General features: G+C 42.2%; 1 protein-coding gene across 19 annotated transcripts in view; it reads left to right on the top strand.

The window, feature by feature from the left end:
- Positions 1–22,404, top strand: part of DOCK9 (dedicator of cytokinesis 9) — a 297,694-nt gene that overhangs the window by 133,041 nt on the left and 142,249 nt on the right. For all 19 annotated transcript variants that reach the window (XM_079902765.1, XM_079902766.1, XM_079902763.1 and 16 more), the window contains exons 3-5: positions 16,890–16,979; positions 20,493–20,575; positions 22,265–22,334. In XM_079902765.1, the coding sequence (XP_079758891.1) occupies positions 16,890–16,979; positions 20,493–20,575; positions 22,265–22,334 (243 nt within the window). The remainder of the gene's footprint in view (positions 1–16,889; positions 16,980–20,492; positions 20,576–22,264; positions 22,335–22,404) is intronic.

Genomic DNA, 22,404 nt, shown 5'->3' with positions numbered 1-22,404 from the left:
AAACCTGAGATAAAACTGCTTAAGAAGCAAACAAACCACATAAATAATATACACTTAATTTAATTTCATCTTTTATCTCACAGACAAGGAACCTGGATGTTTAAGCATTTGTAGAAACAGATGATTGAAACTTTGAGAAAAACTCCTTTGTCCCTTTTGCCTATAACAACTTCTCTGGGGATACCAGACACAAATATTCTAGGAACGGCAGAGAACTCACTGACATTCTGCTGGCCAAGATTGAATGAACAGTGTTAAGTTCTGCTTGGGGGAAGTTTTTTCAAAGATTAAGGAGCTTGAATTTCAGCTTTCATCCCCATCACAGTAATTGTGATGGGGCACAGTGAAGTTTGGATAGTTATTTTTTTCTAGGAGACTCCTGTATTCTAATCCAGTAAGGTTATATGCTTTCTTGCTAAATTGTCTTGATGATTTTAATAACTGTCTAGTTAGTGGAATGAGCCAAATGTCTTAGTGATGTCACAGATTCCTTCTGTCTGTCCCTGCATTTTTAGGCAGAATGGGAGCAGAATTATTATTGTATTATTAGAGGCAGAGGGAACAGATTAGATCAGGGGAAAGTATTTTACTTCGTATGGAAAAATGGTAGCAAGTTGGTTAGGAAGTGGGTCAGATAGTGAGCAAAATGCATAGTGGGGTTGATTTGCAATCCTATATTTACTAGTTAAACAATATTAGTTACCTGTTAGGATAATAGAATTTGGTGTGAAGTCCTGTCAACTATATTCAAAATGACAATTTACTAAACTATAGGTGTGCATAGTGATGATAACATTTGTACAGGTCGCAAGTAGACCCATGTTGGTATTGGTCAGCCCCTAAGAACGTCTGAGTTCTCTGAAAATGATCCTTATGGAGATAAGGTTTGTTGTTGGGTGTACTTGTCTAAGGTGGGAGAAGAGTGTTTAAAACAAAAAACCCCGAGAGACAGAGTCAATGTGAATTTTAAAAAGGCAGAAGGACAGTTCTCAGCTGTCAGAATATTTATGCAGTGAAGTTTTATCTGCCAAGATTGGGGTAGGACTACCGTGGCTCATATAGACTACGCTTGTTTTTTTTCAGAATCAGACCCTGGCGCTTTGGGGTCGTTCTGTTCTGTCTCTGCCCTGGCTTTATGGTTCTCCTTCCCGGCAATATCATCTCTTCTTTCCCATCCTTCTAGAACCTTCTCACCCTTTGAGGCCACTTCAAATCCCGTCTTCTGAAGTTGTTCAAATCCACAGTGATTTTTTCCCCATTCTCTTAGTTCCTCTAATACTTACTGTCTGCATTGTTACATGAATACCTAAGTGCGTTGTCTAGAGCTTTTCAGTAATGGCTTCTCACGCTTTTTGTGTTCAAGTGTCCCCACCCGTGCTGTGGCCCTGGGGATGGGGCTGTGCTGGTGCTTCTGTCACCTCCCTCCCCACCCATCCACCTCCACATCCACATGACCTCTGCATGCTGGATGCCAGGCTTGGGTGCTTCTGGCTTCGTATAAAATCTGTAAAGTTATTATGAACATTAATTAGTTAGTTTTCTTTGATTCATGAAGGGACTATGAATACCAGTGAGCACATGTGGAAATGCCAGTGACTAGAATTGTAAAACTTTTTGCTGCGCCGATGATTTGGTCTGGTGGAAAATTAGGTAATTTTTGAAATAAAAATAAAATGGGGGCTTCCCTGATGGCGCAGTGGTTGAGAGTCTGCCTGCCGATGCAGGGGACATGGGTTCGTGCCCCAGTCCGGGAAGATCCCACATGCTGCGGAGCGGCTGGGCCCGTGAGCCATGGCTGCTGAGCCTGCGGGTCCGGAGCCTGTGCTCTGCAGTGGGAGAGGCCACAACAGTGAGAGGCCCGTGTACCGCAAAAAAATAAAAGTAAAAAAATAAAATGGAAGCGAAACAGAGTCATAAAAGGAGCACACTTTCTGGTGACTAATGGACCTTTATTGTTCTTAAAGTTTTGTGGCCTCTTCAAGTTTACTTGGCAAAACTCTGAGAACTTACTTTTCCATGGGTAAATAATAGGTAAACTTTAACAGGCAGTTAGACAGAGATGATAACCTTTAAGATTAAAATGTTTTAGATCAAGAAAGGTAAGTTGAGGGACTTCCCTGGTGGTCCAATGGTTAAGACTCCGCACTTCCAATGCAGGGGGCATGGGTTCGATCCCTGGTTGGGGAACTAAGATCCCACATGCTGTGTGGTAAGGCCAAAAAAAAGAAAAAAGAAAGGTAAGTTGACTTATTGCTTAAGAAATGACAGATCTAAGCATAACTGTAAATAATGCCCAGGGCTCCTCCCTTTCCTGTCAGAGACACAGAATTCCATGTGAGTCTGGCCGTTGATTTCCAATCAAGGTTCTCCTCCTTCAGGTGGAAGCCTTTTACTGGATGATACAGTTGGTGGTGACATTCTTAACTGCTGGCATCAATCCACTGAATCTATAGCTGGCTTTTGAGCTCCTTGTATCCTGGCTTGTTACACAGCTTACTAATGTTTGTGCAATTTTATAAAGTGATAGAATATGGAAAAGGTAGTAAACAGTAAAAAAGGACGTTGGGAGGCAATTTATGGATACCATTTATATTTCACAAACATTAGACTTCGGTGTCTGATATAAACTAACAAGGCATAGAGTTTGTATGAAAGAAATAAAGAGAGAATGTCATATTCCACTTCTGGGGATATACCCAAAAGAATTGAAAGCAGAGACTCAAAGAGATACTTGTACATCCATGTTCCTAATGGGATTATTCACAATAGCACAAAGGAAGAAAAAACTCAAGTGTCCATCAATGGGCAAATGGATAAACAAATTGTGTATATGCACAATGGAATATTATTCAGCCTTAAAAAGGAAGGAAGTTCTGATACATGCTGCAACATGGATGAAATTGGAGGACATTACGCTAATTGAAATGAGTCAGAAAAGGACAAATATTGTACATGGATGAACTTGGAGGTTATTACGCTAATTGAAATGAGTCAAAAAAGGACAAATATTGTACATGGATGAACTTGGAGGACATTACGCTAATTGAAATGAGTCAAAAAAGGACACTGCGCTAATTGAAATGAGTCAAAAAAGGACAAATATTGTATCCCACTTGCATGAGATACCTAGAATAGTCAAATTTATCCAGACAGAAAGTGGAATGGTGGTTGCCAGGAGATGGAGGAGGGGGGATGGAGAGTTAATTATTTAATGGCTACAGATTTCAGTTTTGCAAGATGAGAAGAGTTCTATGCATGGATGGTGGTGACAGCTGTACAGTAATGAGGATATTCTTAACGCTACTGAATTGTACTCTTAACAATGGTTGACATGTACATTTTATGTTATGGACATTATACCACAATGAAGAAAAAAGAGCAGGATGTTACGGGTTTTCTGTGCTGTACAGACGTGAAATTGTTGTCTTCCTGGAAGTTGTGTGAGAAGTCAGGGCAAGGAGTGTCTCTCAGGTGTTCTTGCTATTGACATTTCATGGTGTATCATCAATGTCAAATCTCTTTAGCAAGAGAATTTAAAAGATGGGAAAATTATTAATAATTGGCAACTCTAGAAATTTTCACTTTTGGAAAAGTTTAGATACAGGAGAATCCTAGAGTGTTCTCAGCATTGTATCGAAAAATGTGGTCAATCCATTTCCCTTTAAATAACATCCTGATTTTTATTTTTCTTCTGTTTCTTTTCCTCTTCTGCTTACATGAGACTGATAATGATCTACAAACCACTGACCTGAAAAGGAAACCAGGCCCCACAACTTACAAAGGGGCTGGAAGTCCCTCATCTCATTTCCCATCTGTCCTTTTGAAAAGAAAGAATTTTTTTTTTTCCACAGTGTTTTGTCCTTGCTTTTTATTATATGCTGCCAAAAAATAATCTCAATACTTTGTTTTGGGCTTTTTATTGGAAAGTGTTCTTTTGATAAAGTTCCTCAAAATTTGTATCGGTCTGCATTCAGTGGCCAACAATGTCAGTTTCTGTGAACATTGTGGGTTTTGGGTTATTAGTTCATGTCTAGGATTGAACCTACCTGAAAACTCTGGATAAATAATGTTTCCAAATTGACGTTGTCCAGACCTTCAGGAGGTGAGGATTTTAATTCCAGGTCAAGAATTCTGCCTTTTACAGAAAACAGTGACAGGTCTTTTTTTTTTTTTTTTAATCATCAAGTATGTCTTAAAAAGAAAAGCGTATTTTTTGGATAGCACTGATGAGCTGAGTTGAAGAGTGTATTTATTTAGCATATAGTTTGGAGTTATACTCTTTGTGCAAAGAGCTCAGACAGGGTTCCTGCTTTCAAATTGCTCAAAACTTAGGAGAGAAGATATTGAATTAATATTAATAATAAGAAGGAGAATGTGACCACTGTCATGACAAATTGAATCCCATGGGAATTCTTCGAACATTGAGATAGTGGGGCATCCAGGTGCTGAGCCCTTAAAGTGGTTGGAAATGCAGAAGTCCAGCCTAAGAGAGAAGCCAGGGTTATCAGTCTGGGCTCACCCGCAGAAATGTGAGACAGCAGCCACAGGTACCGAGAGCATGAGAGTGCCCTCCAGGGGACTGAATCTTGGGGAACACCTTCACCTAGGAGGAAGCGGGGGTGGGAATCAGATACAGAAAGTGGGAAAAGAACCAGGAAACTGTGGGGCCCTGGAAGGGAGTGAGAAGCGTTTTGAAGAAGGCAGGCAAAAAGAGCAGACCGTCATGCGCTCCTGGCACTGGCGTGGGAGAATGGTCCTCGGAGTTGATAGCTAGGGCATCATTGCCTGTGATGGTTGTTTCTTGCGAGGGCTGAAGAAGTGAGTGCGTGGGGCACAGAGGTTAGCGTTAAATGGTAGCAGAGAGAAGGGATCATCGTAAGTCAGAGCAATAACAGGAGGTTTTATCAGGACTGAGAGAATGAGCTAGGAAGGGAAGTCCAGGAATGAGGAAGAGATTGAAGATGCAAGCTCTCGGGGTGAGTTTTGAAGCAAGGCTCTTTAGGGGGCCCTGTGGGGATGGAATGAAGGGTCTCTGCAGGAAGAGTTCAGGAAGGAGAGAGAGTTCTGTCTCTGAATGGGAAGGAGAGGATTGGGTATTTGAGAAATTTAGAGGTGGATTGGGCTGAGGGAGCTAATGTCAGGTTGGCCCAGGTGAAGAGCAGCCTGGGGGCGGGTCAGGAGGGTTTGGAAAGCAGGCTATGGGGCTTGGGAAGGGGAGGGCGTAACAGTAAGAGTCATCAGTCAGTACCCCTACTGCTGTAACCGTGGCCACCGCCCTCATCCCTTCTTACCTTGGTTAATCCTATCAGGTCTTCCAGATCCTATCCTTGCCCTTCCTCCTGTCTATGCTGACAGAGTAGCCAGAGTGATCTTTTAAAAACTAAGTTTCAGGGAAGTCTTACTGTGGCCGTGCTCTTGTCCACTGCACCTCTCTGACCAGTCACCTCCCCACTCTCTGCTGCAGCCATACTGGCCTCCGTGGGGCTCCTCTGTCACTCCAGGCAGCCTCCTGCCCCAGGGCCTCTTCTCAGGCTGTTCCTCTTCCCAGAGAGTTCTTTATCCAGCTCTCACTCACTCACTGCAGGCCTTTCTCCAGTTCTTACTTCTCCGTGAGGCCCTTGCCTGCTGCCATGCCCTTCACCCTCTTGGCGTTCCAGGTCCTCTTTACCTTGCTCTGTTTTCTTTCTTCCTCAGCATATTACTTACCTGCTTCTAAGATACTCACATGTTTATTGTTTATTCATGTGAACCCCGTGAGGGTGGGGATCTCAGTCATATTCACTGATGTTTCCCGAGCACACAGGACACATGGCACAGAGTAGGAATTCAAGAAGTGCTCATTGAATGGAAGGAGTGAGTGAGAGAAAGAGAGAGTGAGAATGTATGAATCACCAACCAAGAGCGGGCTCCTTCCACCTAAGATTTTGATGAAATCAGCCTTGTTGGGAATGTTAACAGCTTAAGAACAGAGAAAAGAAAACAAAGGATGGGGGTTAAGATGGCAAAGGGGTGGGCGTGTAGCTGCGGGACCCAAAAACGCGGAAGCTGAGTCCTCAGGACTCTCAGCTGCTGGGAAGTGTTCATGGCAAAGGGGTGGGCGTGTAGCTGCCGGACCCAAGGACGCGGAAGCTGAGTCCTCAGGACTTTCGGCTGCTGGGGAGTGTTCAGAGGTGGATGTTGGATGGGGAGGAGAAGACACGGGAGGACCCTGAGGATGAACAAGCTGAAGTGCCTGGTGCAGGGGAGCTGGAAGGATGGAAGGTGGCGCTGGGAGAAGGGGCGTTGCTGTGTTTGTCATCCCACAGGTGGAGTGCTGGGTAGGCAGCGTGGAGTGTGGGTGACTGTGGAGGGCCCACAGGAAAGGTGAACTGACATGTGTGAGCACTGAATAATAGTTGGATAGAAATTCAGAAGATTAATAGACGTGAAAATGTTCAGCCCAACTACCAGGTCTAATGAATTTAAATGATATATAAAATCAAACTGAAATAAGAAGTAAGTTATGGGTATAGCTCCTCAAATGACTATTTTGATCATTTAATGTAAGCTTGACATGGATCCTTAGGCCCTTGGAAGGTATATATTGTAACCTTTCTTGTTAGAAATGCAGCAGGAAAAGAAGTGATTTAGGAACCTTGGTCATTATTATTACCTTGACTGTTACATTTGTTCCTTAATTTGTTAAAACCTTTGTGTTCAGCTCACCCACTTTAAAGGAATATCAGCCTTGGAAGTATGCCAATTCAGTGTTCCTTTGGTGAAGGGGAAAATTGCTTTTGAAAATCAGCTTCTATATCAGATTCTCAATCAGAAAATACAGAAATATATTGAAGAACCATAATTAACTTTGATTTGTGCCATCCTTTCTAAATGAAGGTAGCAGCCTTGTAGGGTAGGAGGACAGTCTGGCCGTAACCAGCGAGGTTCGGCTGATGTGGCACCCAGGTGGGTACTCTGGTCTTCCTCACTGCCCACAGGTGTACCTCTGGGTCCCTGTGCTCTGTGCAAGCAGAGGAGGCCCGTTCTTCAGTGGAGGGTGGCCCATGCCATGCTCCATGGGATGCAACTCTAGGGGATATGACTGATGCGCGTTCTTTGTTCTCCTAGGGAGCTGGGGCGTTCGTACAGAATGCGGTGTGATGGTGCGCCAGCAGCAGGGCACCTCAGGGAGCTGTGGTGCCTTTTGTGAACACCATTAGAGGAAAAACTTGCCAGGTTGATTTCTATGTTTACTAGCACTTTAGACATTTTCTTCATTTTTCCTCAAGACAGCCGGGTGAGGGAAGTAGCTCTTTCCCCCACCTCCCCCACCATACCGGCAATGTATGACATGATTTTTGTTAGAAACACCATGCAGTGCTTAGGAAAACTTATGATCGAGTGGGGAGTTAAGATTACCTACATAAATAACTAGATGAAATAAAACACACACACACAAAATATTACCTTCATAAGTGAATCTAAGATTTTATTCTCTTCTCAGGTAGAATAAAAGATACTGGATGAGTCTAGTAGTCCATTACTATATGCATGTTTTCCCCATATCAGGTCACATTTTCTTTCCTTCCTCTCTCCCTCCCTTCTGTCTCACTCACTCTCTTTCTTTCTTTTTCAAATTTTCTTTGCTTTTTAAAAATAACGTTTGCTCACATTTTAAATAGGTCAGAGAGACCAGTGAAGGTTCTACAGTGAGTGGAATTGGGTAAGCACAGACCTCATGTGTAACCAGTGACGGGTAGAAGGACACTTTTATCTATGTGATTCATGTATATGTTTTAGGTTATTAAACACTACTCACAGGCATTGACAGAGGAAGATTTGAGCCAAGATGAAATCTTAAGACAGTGCAAGCAGTGGAGATTTATTTATACCGTATCTCTAGCATTCACTGAAAATCATTCTTTATTATGGTTATTTGTAACTATAAGACTTTATTATTTTCTCCCCAAATAGAAAATAAAACCTCTGTGAGGGTGGCAAACCATAGTTGTTGTTTTTTTATTATAAACCATAGCTTTTTGAAAATTCACCTTTGCATTTGTGATGTTCCTACAACAGCGCTTAATTCGTGGTAAGCATTTAATATGTTTTTTTTTTTTTTGAGGTACGTGGGTCTCTCACCGCTGTGGCCCCTCCCGTTGCGGAGCACAGGCTCCGGACGCGCAGGCTTAGTGGCCATGGCTCACGGGCCCAGCCGCTCTGCGGCATGTGGGATCTTCCCGGACCGGGGCACGAACCAGTGTCCCCTGCATCGGCAGGCGGACTCTCAACCACTGCGCCACCAGGGAAGCCCATTTAATATGTTTTGAGTAAATGGATGGATTTGAGATCTCGGCACCAGCTGCCTTTGTGGTTGTAAGGGCACAGCTCAAGGTGGTGGGTCAAGGGAGTAGAAGAGAGGCAGACATGTTTGCATGCAAAAACAAAACTCAGAAGTCCTTCAAGAAAAAGAAAAGCTGGGTTTTGGCCTCAGAATCATCAGATGCCATTTAACATATTACTAGGCACACACTCGTGGTTCCTACAACCTGAATGGGTCCTGCTGTGTCCATACCTCTGCCTTTTCCTACCAGGGTTGCCTGGCAGAACCTGGGCCCTGCCGAGTGTCCTGTGTGGGTTTGATGGACCTTGCATCAGCAGCACCCTTGAGTGTGTGCCTGAGATCCAGTGAGGACAAATTAAGGGAGTTCCGTGAAGTTCCCTGATGTCAGAAGTCCTCCAATCAGGACTTCCCCATCTGCTTAGCATTTTATCCGCAAAGCATAACCTCTGCTCCACTGTGTGTAAGATAGGACTTTGCCTGGCGTCCCAGGCTTTGAAGGGCTGCTCTGAGCAGCCCGTCCTGGCGGTGCTGGTAAATGCGCAGAGGGGCTTGTGTGAAATTATCCTTGATGCACGAGCGAGTCCTTACGTGTGAATGAAGGCGTGTGCCTCCCTAAGGCAAGTCCTGAAAGGAAACTTCATTGGGATATTGGAAGTATATAAATAATGGACATGTTTTAACGTGAAGCATATTCACTACGCTAGGTATTCGCACAAAGGTATGGTGTTTTTAACAACTAAAATTGCATTCTAAAGAAGACATAGAGAACCATACACAGACAAGTAGAAAATGAAAGAAGCTACACTTGCCTACCCCTTCCTCAAGGCTCTGTTACTGAATAGAATGGTAGTTGTTCTAGACAATAGGGTAGTGGCAAGACCTGAGATGTAGTCATCTGGGTCTAGATTTTAGCCCCAGGTCTGTCTGTCACTAATCTGGGTATTTCAGTAAGCCATAAACCTTTCCTAAAATTCACCTTTCCTTTTTTTTTTTTTTTTTAAATGATGCTCCCATGTAAATTCACCTTTCTTAACCTGTAATTCAGGGATAACATTTGCCCTAAAATTGGGGTTCTCATTAGATGTGTGAGAATCCAAAGAGATACCACCATTCAAGGAAGCTCTTTGTACACACTGGCTGATGCCCACCAGGCAGCAGGGAGGGAGCTGAGTGCCCAGGATGCTTAGTGGAGTCTCCTTCCTCTCCTCTAGGTAACATCGTTTTATTTTTGAGGTTGGCAGTTTTTAGTTGCAAAGTCATATGATGTGGAGCAGGCTGAGCCCCTTACTCATGGGGAAGCTGGACCTGCCACGTGTCCACTCAGGTGGCTGCAAGGCCTCTCCTGGTTTTCTGGATAGCCAGCCCCGTCCTCACTTCTGCAGTGATACTTAAGTGATTAGAGGGATTTCCCTGCTGGCGCAGCGGTTAAGAATCCGCCTGCCAGTTCCGGGGACATGAGTTTGAGCCCTGGTCCGGGAAGATCCCACATGCCGTGGAGCAGCTAAGCCCGTGTGCCACAACTACTGAGCCTGTGCTCTAGAGCCCACGAGCCACAACTACTGAGCCCACGTGCCACAACTACTGAAGGCTGTGTGCCTAGAGCCCGTGCTCCACAACAAGAGAAACCACCGCAACGAGAAGCCCGCGCACTGTGACGAAGAGTAACCCCCGCTTGCTGCAGCTAGAGAAAGCCCGCGTGCAGCAACGAAGACCCAACGCAGCCAAAAATAAATAAATTTATTAAAAAAAAAAAAAAGAAACCAGCTTCTCTGTAATACCAAACACCCCCCGCCCCCCAATTGATGAGTCTGGTCATGAAGGGTTTTGAACATTTAACTTATTTAGTTATAATTTACTGCATTTGACCAAGCTGTTATGTAGTACATAATTTGGGGGTTTTCAAGGTAGCAGAGTGAAATTTTTATGACTATCAAAGGTCTACTGACATTTATAAATGTACATATATGACACTTTAGGAAACAGGACACTATGCAGTGACAGAGCTACCTGATGTCTCACCAGTTGCTAAGACACTGTCTCATTCGGAGCCCCAAGTGATTCCATTTAAAAGTCCCGACTGCCCATTCATTCAGACATTCAGGTTAGGCCAGACGTTATGTAAGGGTGTTGGAGAAGCAAAGATGACTAGCACAGTTTGAGGTTCTTGAGTCTGGTGGGCGATGCAGCAAGGTTTCTGAGTAATTTCCACAGAACTGCGTGTGTGCCATGTGCTGCAGGAGGTGGGAGTGAGCAGCCCCGCAGCCAGGCGCAGGGGCTGCTACGTTAGGGAGTCAGAAGTAGCCCGCGTGTTGGAGGGTCAGAGACAGGCAGGAGAGGAGTCCAGAGAAGTCAGTACTGTGGGTCACCAAAGGTCAGGTCATGCTGAGGAGTCTGGACTTTATTCTCATGGCCGTGGTGGTGGGGGTCCTTGAAAGGATTCAAGCTGAGGCATGACGCTATTGATAAGTGTTTCAGAAAGATGACTGGCAGCTGTGCAGAGGGCTGGTTGAGGGAAGGCAGACATCCCCGTCAGGGAGGGTGTCACACTGAGGTTCACACAAGAGCCCCCTAAATCGGTGCGTTGTCATGGGGATGTACAGCAAGGAAAGTCCTGGACGGCACAGGGTGATGCTGTTGAGGGAAGAGAGAGAGACAGTTAAAGATGGAAACCTGGGCACCGGGCAAGGACTAGTGAAGAGGAGCTGTCAGAGAGAGGCAGAGAGATGTCCGTTTCTCTGCCCATATTAGGCTCTGTCCTTGTAATGTTTTAGTTTCTCGGGAGTTGTTTTTTATTAAGTCCCTCTAGAAACCTAAGTGGACATCTTTCTCTGGACCCTTGTCTTGTCCCATGCCCTATTTGTTTTCTTGATTATTAGTGCATTAAACATTGAGAATCCTCAGGAAACCGCTTCCCTGGAAATGGACTTGTCTGACCTTCATGGAACACTGTGGCTCTGATCTCTGCAGTGAGATGCGGGGAACGCCCTGTGTGGATTTCAGTTTCCAGCCTAGCTTGGAACTGAATCCTCTCAAAAGCTAGTCATCTGCTCTGAAACAAATGCATCTGCCAGATATTTGGAAAGGTTCCATTACTGCTGTGCTCAGTAAGTTGCAGCTAAGTTCCCAGCCTTGTCTAAAGTGAGGTTTAATATTGTGCAGGATACAAAACGTTTAATGTACGGACATGCATCCAAGGGGGTATTTCCAGCAGATTCAGAGGGACCTAGAGACAGAGGGAGGAGGTGTTGAGAGCCGTCTCTCTAGCAGGGAGCAGTTGAAAATCCACTTGGCGCAGTTGAGCACAATAAAAATTCAACCCAGGGCTTACTCTTTAGCTAGGGAGATGGGCCATGCCCGCCTAAGAGCTCAGTCTTACCCAGACCACCTGGGCTTTGATTTCTGCCACATCCACTTGCCTCCCTTCACTGCGCCTTGGCCCCTCCTACCCTCACTCCCCAGGCCTCAAGGCCCATCTTAGAGGTAAGATGGCAGGAGCATAGGAATCCCTTCTCTCTCTCTGTTCTGCAGCCATACCTACTGACCGATTACTGAGGAGAACCCTCTTCACCTCTTCTGTGTCTCAGGTGGTGCACTTTGGCCTCTCCTTCCTTCGGAGTTGTTCTGCTTAGGACACCCGAGGAGCAGCCACCTCTGAGCTCGCACTCCCTCCTGGGCTGCCCGTGATGTTTGTTTTCTGTCTGAGGGCGGACACTCCCTGCCCTGCGCTGCTTAGGACAGGAGAGATGGGGAGAGTCCTTGTAGATACGCACAGCTGGCTCAGGTTACAGCCCACCCACTTCTCTGGGATTTTGTCTCCAGCTCATTGTTCCTGTGTCCCAGGGGAAGGGTGGGCCTTTTGTTTCAATGTCTGAATCGTAAGTCCTATAAAATATGATATATTAGACACCCAGTAGATATGCATACTTCCCACCAGGAATTAAGAGGGTTGTTTTGTTATAGTTTAATGCCCATTGTAAAGTGATTAATAAAAAAAATCTGGCGCCTTATGAGTTGAGAGGATTAGAAAAATAAAGAAATGATGACACAAAAGAACATCTTCGTTAATACTAACGCCTGTATTTAAGTCTACAGAGTGAATCTTCCCTCCTTTTAATCCAATTCCTTTCATAAAAACACATCAAAACAATTCCTTTCATTAAAAAAGTAAGTGGGGTAATATGACTATAAATCAAAAAAGATACAGCGTATTCATCTTTTTTCTGGATGTCTTTTAAGTTTTTAGTTTCTCACAAAGCAATTCGTAGCACTCATAATAAACCACTTGTGAGAGAGAGACTTAGAATTCCATGGAACTATGGAGTTTTTAAACCACAAAGAAAACCTAGAGATCCTAGAAAATTCTGGATTTGGAAAGTTAAAACTTTCCTCCAAGATTACACAGCTAATTAGAGGCAGAGCTCAGATGAGAACTCAGGTTTCCTGGCTCTCAAGTCCAACCTCTTTCCAAGATCACTTCTCAAATTCTTCCATAGGAAGTTTAATTAAATTATGTGCTTCACATTGCTTGTGGTTTGAAACATGAGCTTCTTGGTATCCCAGCCTCAAGTGGGGTCAAGGTAGCGTGTTAGCCAGCACCCTACGGAGGAAAGACAGAGCCCTGGCCAGGTTGGGGGCAGGAAGTTCATTAGTAAGAGGGATTCCAAGTTAAAGCTAAAGAAACAGGGCCACAGCAGGCCATCAGGGAAGAGCAGTGAGTGGTGAAGAAGAGGGGCAGGACATGCCCGGAAGGCCCTGGGGTTGTGCCCAGGTGAGGAGACGTGGTACCTCTGTATGTTCCCTTCAGGGACCCTGCTTCCCTGGGCTGAGCATCCCGCATTCCTGATTACGGCTCATAGCCATTAAAGTGACCCCAGTTTTTGGAGGGAATCATTTCAACCAAGAGGAAAAAAAAAGTTTTTAAAATAAAAAAGGCTCTATTTGAAATTTGTCCTCCTAACTAGACTTGGAGATAGTCGTAAATTGTACCCTTTATCTTCGGATCTGGGGGCACCTCTGCATTTCATCAGTTCATTCCATTAAAAAAAAAAGTCCCATAAAGATTGGCCTAGGCTCTCAGGTGTCCATGCATCATTATATAAGTCCTTTAGAAGAGGACTTCACCTTTTTCTCCTCCTTTTGCAGTCCTAAGTTACCTTTTCAATTAGTCCTAAAATTTTGTGGAAGGCCTCATAAGACTCACGCCCATACTTGGCCAAGGTAATTAAGGATTTCTGTGCGTCAAGCACTGCCAGTGTTTAACCTAAGAAACAATATTGACTGAAAATAATTGAATCTGTTATAGTTGCTAGAAGAAGGCTTTTATTTTTATTTTTGTTTTTTTGTGGTACGCGGGCCTCTCACTGTGGTGGCCTCTCCTGTTGCGGAGCACAGGCTCCAGACACGCAGGCTCAGCGGCCATGGCTCACGGGCCCAGCCGCCCTGCGGCATGTGGGATCTTCCCGGACCGGGGCACAAACCCGTGTCCCCTGCATCGGCAGGTGGACTCTCAACCACTGTGCCACCAGGGAAGCTGGGCTTTAAATTGTATTTTGTATTGTGAGATTTATATCCCAAAGGATGTTTGAGATGCTAGCTATGTTTAGATTTAATTTTCAGATCTTATCACACTTCATAGTGTGCACTGTTTTTTTCCCCCTACCCCTTGCAGATGTACAGCTTTTTTAGTAGAATGGAAATAATTTATTTCCAAACAAAGGGATGGGACTGATGTTCTTTGAATGTCCACCTTGATGATGATTTATATAAGGTGGACACAGACCCATCTTTTAGCAGGAATATGATTTTAGTTAATAGTAAAGTAGGAAAGAATACCACAACCATGAAAAAGAAAATTAAGCTCATATTTGAGAAGAGTTTTAGTGTTCATTGAGTATAAATCTGCAGGTACTGATTTGGACTCTGTTATAAGCCAGATAAATAAAACTAGAGAAATTTAATGTGAATCGATTTGACATACAGTAGACTATTACCTGAATGTGACTTTTAATACATAAACTATATGGAGAAGTTAAACCAGAATACCATTTAATAATGTGCATTGAGAACTAGAATTAATAAGCAGATCAGAATACATTCATTGGCTGTGTGTTCTCTGATTAGGAGAGTCGAAATGGGAATTATGATAAACAAGTGGGTTGGTAAGGCTAAACTCAAAGCAGAGGGAACAAGAGGAAAGACCTTGGCAACTGGTGACATCAAACTGTGACTCCTCATTGGAGCCAAGTCCAGGAGTCCCCCAGTGGGTCACAGCCTGATGGATCCCAGCCTTTCCTATTAAATGATGACAAAGACATTGACAAAATTGCTTTGGTCATACAAGCCCTGTTCTTTCTGTTGGCTCATTCTTTCCCTAGTTAAAACCATTGACTAGGCTGTAGGTTGGTGCGGTTTTAGAGATGTTTAATTCAAGCTAATTAGAGTTTTAGGCAGTTTTTTCTTTGGCGTATATATTTTTAATTCTAGGACTTAATGGGTTTGCTTTTTATGTGTATGCAAAAAACTAATCTCATCTATTATGACTTGATTTTGTTATTTTAACTTTCTAAGGGTAGGCTTATCTTCACATTTCTCTTCCTTTTTGTACTAAACACAACTTGTACTCATCCTGTACAGTGTAGCGTAAGCATCTTTGCCTCAGTGCACGTCTTCATCTTCTTGATGTCCACTTCTCCTCCCTGTCGGATTTAGACTCCCCTCTTAGACTCTTTCCTCTCGTACCAGCCTGTGCTTCTGTGTTCTTCTTTCTTACACCCCTCTGGTATTGGTGGGTGGTAATAAACACATGGATGATTGGTTTAATTATGCCCAGTGCTCTCTTATCTGTTAAAAGTCGTCTATCTTTAATGAGTAAAGTTGCTTTCTTTTTAAATTGAAAACGTAATGCACTTTGATCCACAATAATAAAAAGGTTTCATTTCCTATTTTTCTTACCTTAAAGGGGTGTTTGGACAAGTGTCACATAATTAAAGTTTCTTGAGTTGGTAATTCCACTAGGAAAATTCTGTAATAAATTTTATTTCTTTCTAATGTTCTGATGGGGAATGAGCTGGAAATGACCCTAATAGTCCTATTTCTTGACCTGAGCCATTTCATGAACATTTTTAAAGTATGATAATTAGTTTCAAAAAATCGTGATAGACCCAAATAAATCAAGATAAGGACGCAGTAAGTGGGGGTATAGAATGTGTCCTTCGAAGTGCACATAATTTCTTAATTCCCCTTAACTGGTATACCTGATTCTTAACAGTTTTGACAATCGATGTTTTACTTTGAAGTTTTTTGAATAGATTTTGCCTCCAGTGCCTACTGTCATTCATCTCTATGGCATTTCATGGAACCAGGTGTGTAAGAAGGGTCACCATTTGTGACTTTCACAAAGAAGCCAAGAGCCAGGGTGTTGAAAGCCCTTGTGGAGGAGGCTGAATGAATTAATAATTCACCTGTGAAGGACTTTGGTAGAGAACAGAGTTCCTTCCTTCTCTTCCTGTAGAATAAGGAAGCCTTATTGTAAAAGTAGGTTTTAAGATTGCTTTCAAAGATGGTCACAGTGCAAGCAAAGAGTAAAGACAGGTGAAGCAGACACAACAGAGAGACAATACGGGCAGGAAATAAGATTATTTAAAAATGTATGCCCTGGAGTTCTTCCCCTGTGCTGGCAGAGGAGGGACCACAGATCTGACCCAAAGTTTCCTCCAATCTTAGGAAGAAGAAAAACAGATGGGACAGATGCTGGGAGATCCTAGCTTAGTAATTAGCCTCAGGAACCAATGGGATAGATTCTGTCAACAAGCTGGTTTCTTGTGTGCTGTTTTATAACTATGATCTGTTAATAGTATCCAAGGATTACAGTCCATGGGAGAAAAAATCTAGAACATTCCTTCCTGAAGCCCAAGGCCTAGTTAACTCGAATTGACATTACAGTCCCTACACTACAGTGTTAATTAGGGTAGATGTGTTGCTGCCTAAAGTCATGAGAGATTTTATTATTTAGAATAAGCATTTAAGCCTCATGAAACAGGAGCAGTTCTCAGTTACAGGAGGGAAGGTAGTGTTCACAGTCACAGATTCAGTCAACAAATATTAAGGACCTGCTACGGGTCCCACTGGGGATGTGGCAGTGAATAAGAACAGTTGTAAAAGGCAGTTAAGAGATGGATGTATAACAGTGTGAATGTACTTAATGCCCCTGAACTGTACACTTAAAAATGGTTCAAATGGTGAATGTTATGTCTCTTTTACCACAGTTTTAAAACTGCCGCAATCCAGCAAGTAAAAGGCAACTTCGTGGGACTAGATCAAGCACGTGGGGTGGGGGAATGTTAGGGTCTCTGAAAGGGGCCTCTTCCCTGCCTGGAGGGGTCCTTGAGCCCGTGATCCAGAAGGACTTGGGAGCCACTGCCCCCACCTTTTGAAGTTTAAGGAGCCAACTGGAGTCTGGGGTCCACGGTGTGCGACTGCAGAGGAAGGGGAAGGGCCCCACTGCCCTGGGAGGCTGGCGCCTTAACGTCTTCACTTAACCGAGCGTGTCCTGGTGCTTCCTTCACAGACGGCCATCCTGAGACGACAGGGGCGGTACGTATGCTCCACCATCCCTGCCAACGCACAGCAGGAAGCTCAGAGCTTATTTGTTACAGAGGTAATGTATTTCTTCTATGCCTCCTCCCCTTTTAAAAATTTCAGTGATATTTTCAAGAAAGTGTCAAAGAGGTAATTACATTTTTATGGTGGAAGTTAGAATAGAAAAATAATAAGAAGTTTTCAGAGTCTGAAACTTGGACAGAAATGTCAACAGGGGTCAATTTGATGACAAAACATGAATTCTACAAAACTTATCTCATAGCCTTAGAATAGGAGTAACTTGTGAATGAACTCACTGGACACCTAGCAGACTTTGATGTTGTTTTTTTGTGTGGGTTTTTTTGCTGGGTTTTTTTTTTTTTTTTACATCTTTATTGGAGTATAATTGCTTTACAATGGTGTTATATTGTTTTTAATGGAGACTCAGCATATGCATTTATGTATTCGTTGACTTCATTTATGTGTTTATACTTGTAATTTATTATCAAGATTAGTTCAATATTCATGAAGTACCAGGTAACAATGAGCAGAGCCTAACTATCCCTGATCAATATATGATTATTATTACTTTTGTTTGAACATACAGAAAACGACTCTTTCGTTAAGGAGGAAAGAAAAATTATTGCTTTGAGATTGCTTGCTTGTTCTGTCTTGAGGTGTTTGTTTCTTCCTACAGGTGCCTTTAGATAGGATGAACGAGTTAGATGTTTTAATTTTGTTTCTTGAAGTGCTCCTTCATTTAAAAAATAGTGTATTTTTATCCCCATTTTTCTAGTTGATATTTAGGAGCTAAATATGCCCATCAATAAATTTGCCCACTACAAGGAAGCTATGCTGTTCTAAGCAAAGGACCATTACAATAACAACATTTAGTTTCACTGAGATTTTTGAAAACTTGAATGTATAGTTAAAATTTTTGAAGTGTGTTGTTCTCTTAGCATTCTGAAAAGGTAACTTCTTGTCTTACCTCCTTTGTCACTCTATTCGTAATATTAATGCAAGACAAACACAGCCAAATATGTTTACAGAGTCTCAAATGTTTATTTTAAAGCAGGACATTAGGCGAACTGTCCTGCAGCCTGTTTTTGTAAAGAAAGGTACACTGCGGCACAGCTGCACCCATTTGCTCGCTCACATATGCCTGTGACTACTTCACATTACAGCTCAGACACCAATGGCTGCAGTGGACACAGTGTGTCCCTCAAAGCTGAAAATACTTGCTATCTGGCCTTTTGCAGAAAAAAATTTGTTGATCCTTGTTTTAAAGCATATAGTAAAATTGTTAATTACTAATTCAGTTCTCCCAGTTTCTTAAAAAAAATATTGTGTTTGAGGGACAGCTCTCCATTAGGTTCTCCCATCACTGCAGGCTGGGCAATAGCGACTTCACCCTGTGGGGCAGGAGCCAGCATAGCTACACCCTCTTGGGCCTCTTCCACCAGGGTGGAGTGCAACAGCACTTCCGCCCCGTACTCTTGTCCACAGGAGGATGACCTAATGGCTTTAAACAAAACAAAACAAAACTTCAAAAACCTTCCAGTATAACTTCAAAATATTATTGAATTTCACAAGTTTGAAAGGTCAGTCATGAAATCAGCCCAGTCAGATCCCTGTCTCTTTAGAGATGCAGTTCTCTGCATACTGATTTCTGATTGAACCCCTTGTCTCCTAGACTTTCTACACCTCCAGAGGGGTGCGGGTTGCTTGCCTTGTTCTGTGCACCTGCCTTGGAATTTTGCCTGTGCCTGCCTTGTGGGTGGTCAACAATGGCTTATTAAATGAGTGAAGCTAGTTACTTAACCTGGTTAACTGTGTTTTTTGCAGTTCCTTATAGTTTAAAATATTTAAACATTGTAATTATCTTTCTTACCCATTTTCCCTAAGATATTAAAAATCTGGGCACTCAGGTGTTCTGTTCATAAATTCACTGATTATGTACAAGTGTATACTTATTTATTTATTTTTAATTGGGCAGGTACATTTTATACTTCGGAATAGGTTTAATATCCTACAAGAGACTTTGGTGGTATGAAAGCTGAAGTTGAAGGACTTGGTGAAAAACCAGAACAAAGATAATAGAGCATGTCCACAAGGCTGTGTCATACATAGTCTGACCTGACTTAGCTATGCTAATGGACCCAGGGATAGGATGGGAAAACCCAAACCTACAGATAATTCTGAAGTCATACTGGTTTTGGAATGTGATTTTGAGTGTGGATGTCTGATGTTCTAAATGTGAAAATGCTTTGAAATTAAAAAAAAAAGCAATTATAAGAATAAAATGGTATTTAAAAACATTTGTAACTACTTAGCAAAGAAATTGAAAAGTTGTTCAGCTCCCACATCTGACTTTGTTTTTAACCCTTCTCTGCTCTTTATTCCACCTCAGAATGGTCATATAAAAAACTTATTCGACCTTCCGTTCACAACCTTGCCAATAGAGTGCTTAGTGTAGAGCCTGGCACAAGAGGCATTAGCTGTAGTTACTTTCATGACCTTGGGGTTTAGAAAGCCTTCAGGCATGAAGTATGAAATGGATAAAAAGGTTCACAGTATAAACAACAAAGTGAAGTAAACAGAATAGAGACTTTGTTCATGATGTTTCAGCCAGAGTCAAGTCAACTAGGTACGACTAATACATTTAACTACCTATGCTTTCACTTTATTCATTCATTTTTTGCCACACTGACATCTATATATGTGTAGTCTAGAGCTGTCCATACGGAAAAGCAAGTTCGCTGATGGAAAATAAATCAAATGCTTCACCTGTTGATTTTGACTCATTCATATTTGAAGATCTGGTGGAGGAGACCTTATAATCTTAAGACTCTACACACTACTCAGTGGATCCTCCTGGACAGATGAATGAAAGACACCGTGCTGGTTGGTCGAGCTTGTCAGATAGCGAGGTAGTTTAATGCAGTCCGTGTAGGTTGGTGTCACTGTGGAATCTGGGCAATGGACTGCTCCATACTTTGTACATTTGTACACATGCACGCACACATGTACACGTGAAGAGATCATGGTGCCACTGTGAATTGGAATCTAAATCTTTCTTCCTAATTACCTCACACTGTCCCTTATAAATAAAATGAAAATCTGAGGGCAAATGTATGTAATATTGACTAATGAGCAAGTTTTAATATTAGTAAATACTATGGAAGTATCTTTAGGTTCACACTTTCCATTTACTTTCATGTTCTTCTAGAAGCCCACATGACTTCTTAGGAGCCAAGTGGTTTTAAGTCAGAAACAGCACATTGTTATGTAAATGCAGCAAGAGGAGGTGAGGTTTGTCTCCTTGAACATCTGCTTATCATCTGATCATGAATGACGATGACCTAAGTGACCCCTCTCCCAAGTGTAACATTTCAGTGGTTCTTAAGCTTCATAGGAACCTCTAATGGTGGCATTTCAGGCATGAGAGGGTTGAGGGGAAAGAATTTTTTTGATATTGGTGTGGGTGTGCATTCATAAACTTTCCCAAATGTTTTCCAAAAGTCATCACATGTCTTTTTTCTTTTTCTCTTATGCTTTTTTTTTTTTATGCTCTCCCCCCCTCCCCAAATAGTGCATCAAAACCTATAACTCTGACTGGCATCTTGTGAACTACAAATATGAAGATTACTCAGGAGAGTTTCGACAGCTTCCAAAGTGAGTAAATGATCAGACCACACAAGATGGGGTTATACACACAGGGAAAGTTCTTTGTACTTGAAATGCCTAGGGAGATGTGTAACTTCACATGCAATCAGAGTGATTAGAGAAAATATTTCTAGATGGTTTGTGTGTATATGGGTTAGCTATTGTTTACAGGGTATTTGTTAATAGTACTCAAACCTGGTACTCTGGGAATTGGTAGGTGGTAAGAAACACATGGATGGTTTAATTATGTTCAGTGATTCTGCTCAGGGTACCACTGATGAAACAAAAACAGGTGAGATTTTTTTCAGTGAGAAACAGAAAACAAAATGTAAGTGTATTGAAATATGCTGAGGTGTGTTTTATCTTAAAAATAATATTTTGAAGAGACATGAAAAGCATTTTATATTGAACAAATTTTATATTTAAAAAATGTACATCAAAGAACAAGCATTTTCTCAAATTTCTTTACGTCCTTTAAAGTATTAACTCATTCTAAAATATACCAAAAGCAAGTGTGTTTAGATTGATGAGCAGTAGTTAAAGTAAACCAGGTATAGATAGGTCTTGCCTTGAGAGGGTATCTGTTATAAAATGGTACATCCTGAAATAACACAGTTGGCAGATTTTAGTTTATTATGAAAATTGAAAGCACATAATGATGGATTGTGTTTCAAAAGTAACCGTTGCCAATGAAAATTTTAATTAAGACCCTGTTAATAAATTTTTCTTAGGGTTTGTTCCATCTATGAGTTTGAACTGTTTATACTATTCTCAGTGGACCTAGCTGTTTGTTTTTTCTGTTTGTGTGGTTCAGCCACTCCTTAAGAGCGTCCAGCCAACTTCCCAATTGCCTCTTTTTAAACCTCTGCTGAGAACACTCCCTTCCAGCATTGTCCAGATGGGTACGCTCCTTACTTCTGTATGTACCCAGTACTTATCTGGGGACTTAATTCTTCCTGTTTGGTCGGTAAAGCTATCTTCACTGATACGTTTGTTCATGCTCTTCTCATGACTGAAAGAGAACCGACTGGGGATGCCGTGTATGTTATACGATATACTTTTACTGCTGGTGGATTTTACCTCTTGGCGTTAATAAGAATTTCAGTTGTGTGATGAGAAGTAGACGAAGGTTGTAACAGTGATTAAGAACATAGACTCTGTAGTCGGCCTGCATCATCTACTTACTCTGCCCTCTGTAAGCCTTAGTGTCCTCATCTGTTAAGTGGTCTTAGCACCAGTCCCCACCATCTAAAGGACTAACGGAGTAACACATGTGAAGTATAGCACAGTGCTTAGCACATAATAACCGTTTAATGACTGATATCGTTATTGTCCTGTTTTTGTTGTTAATACCATCATCATTAAGACTGTGGTTTCCAATCACTTCAGATGGAGTGACCTCATTTAAACTTCGTATTAAAAGTTATTCTACCATGTGTTTATTTATTAATACACTTTCCCATTTTTAATCTACGTAACTCCCAACAAGCCATGCCGTCTTGTCTGCCTGGCTTTTGGGAGCTCTCTAACTCTTGCATCACCCACTTTGAAAAGCAACTTCATCTGCTGTTTTTATTCTTTAGCCAAGTGGGCCAGCTTTGGATTTGTTAAATGCTGGTTCCTTTGATGGGGGAAGAAATGCAGCATCTCTTCATAGATTAGGTAATTATAAAACAAGATTCTTTCTTCTTTTTAAAGCAAAGTGGCCAAGTTGGATAAACTTCCAGTTCATGTCTATGAAGTTGATGAGGAGGTGGACAAAGATGAGGTAGGATGCTTGCTGGCGGATCGAAGGATTCATTTAGTTCACAGATTTAGAAGATTCATTGGAAAATTAC

Source organism: Stenella coeruleoalba (assembly GCF_951394435.1).
Source record: "Stenella coeruleoalba genome assembly, chromosome: 18".
NCBI classification, from domain to species: domain Eukaryota; kingdom Metazoa; phylum Chordata; class Mammalia; order Artiodactyla; family Delphinidae; genus Stenella; species Stenella coeruleoalba.
Note: the sequence above shows the minus strand (reverse complement) of the source record. Positions and strands in the feature narration are given on the sequence as shown.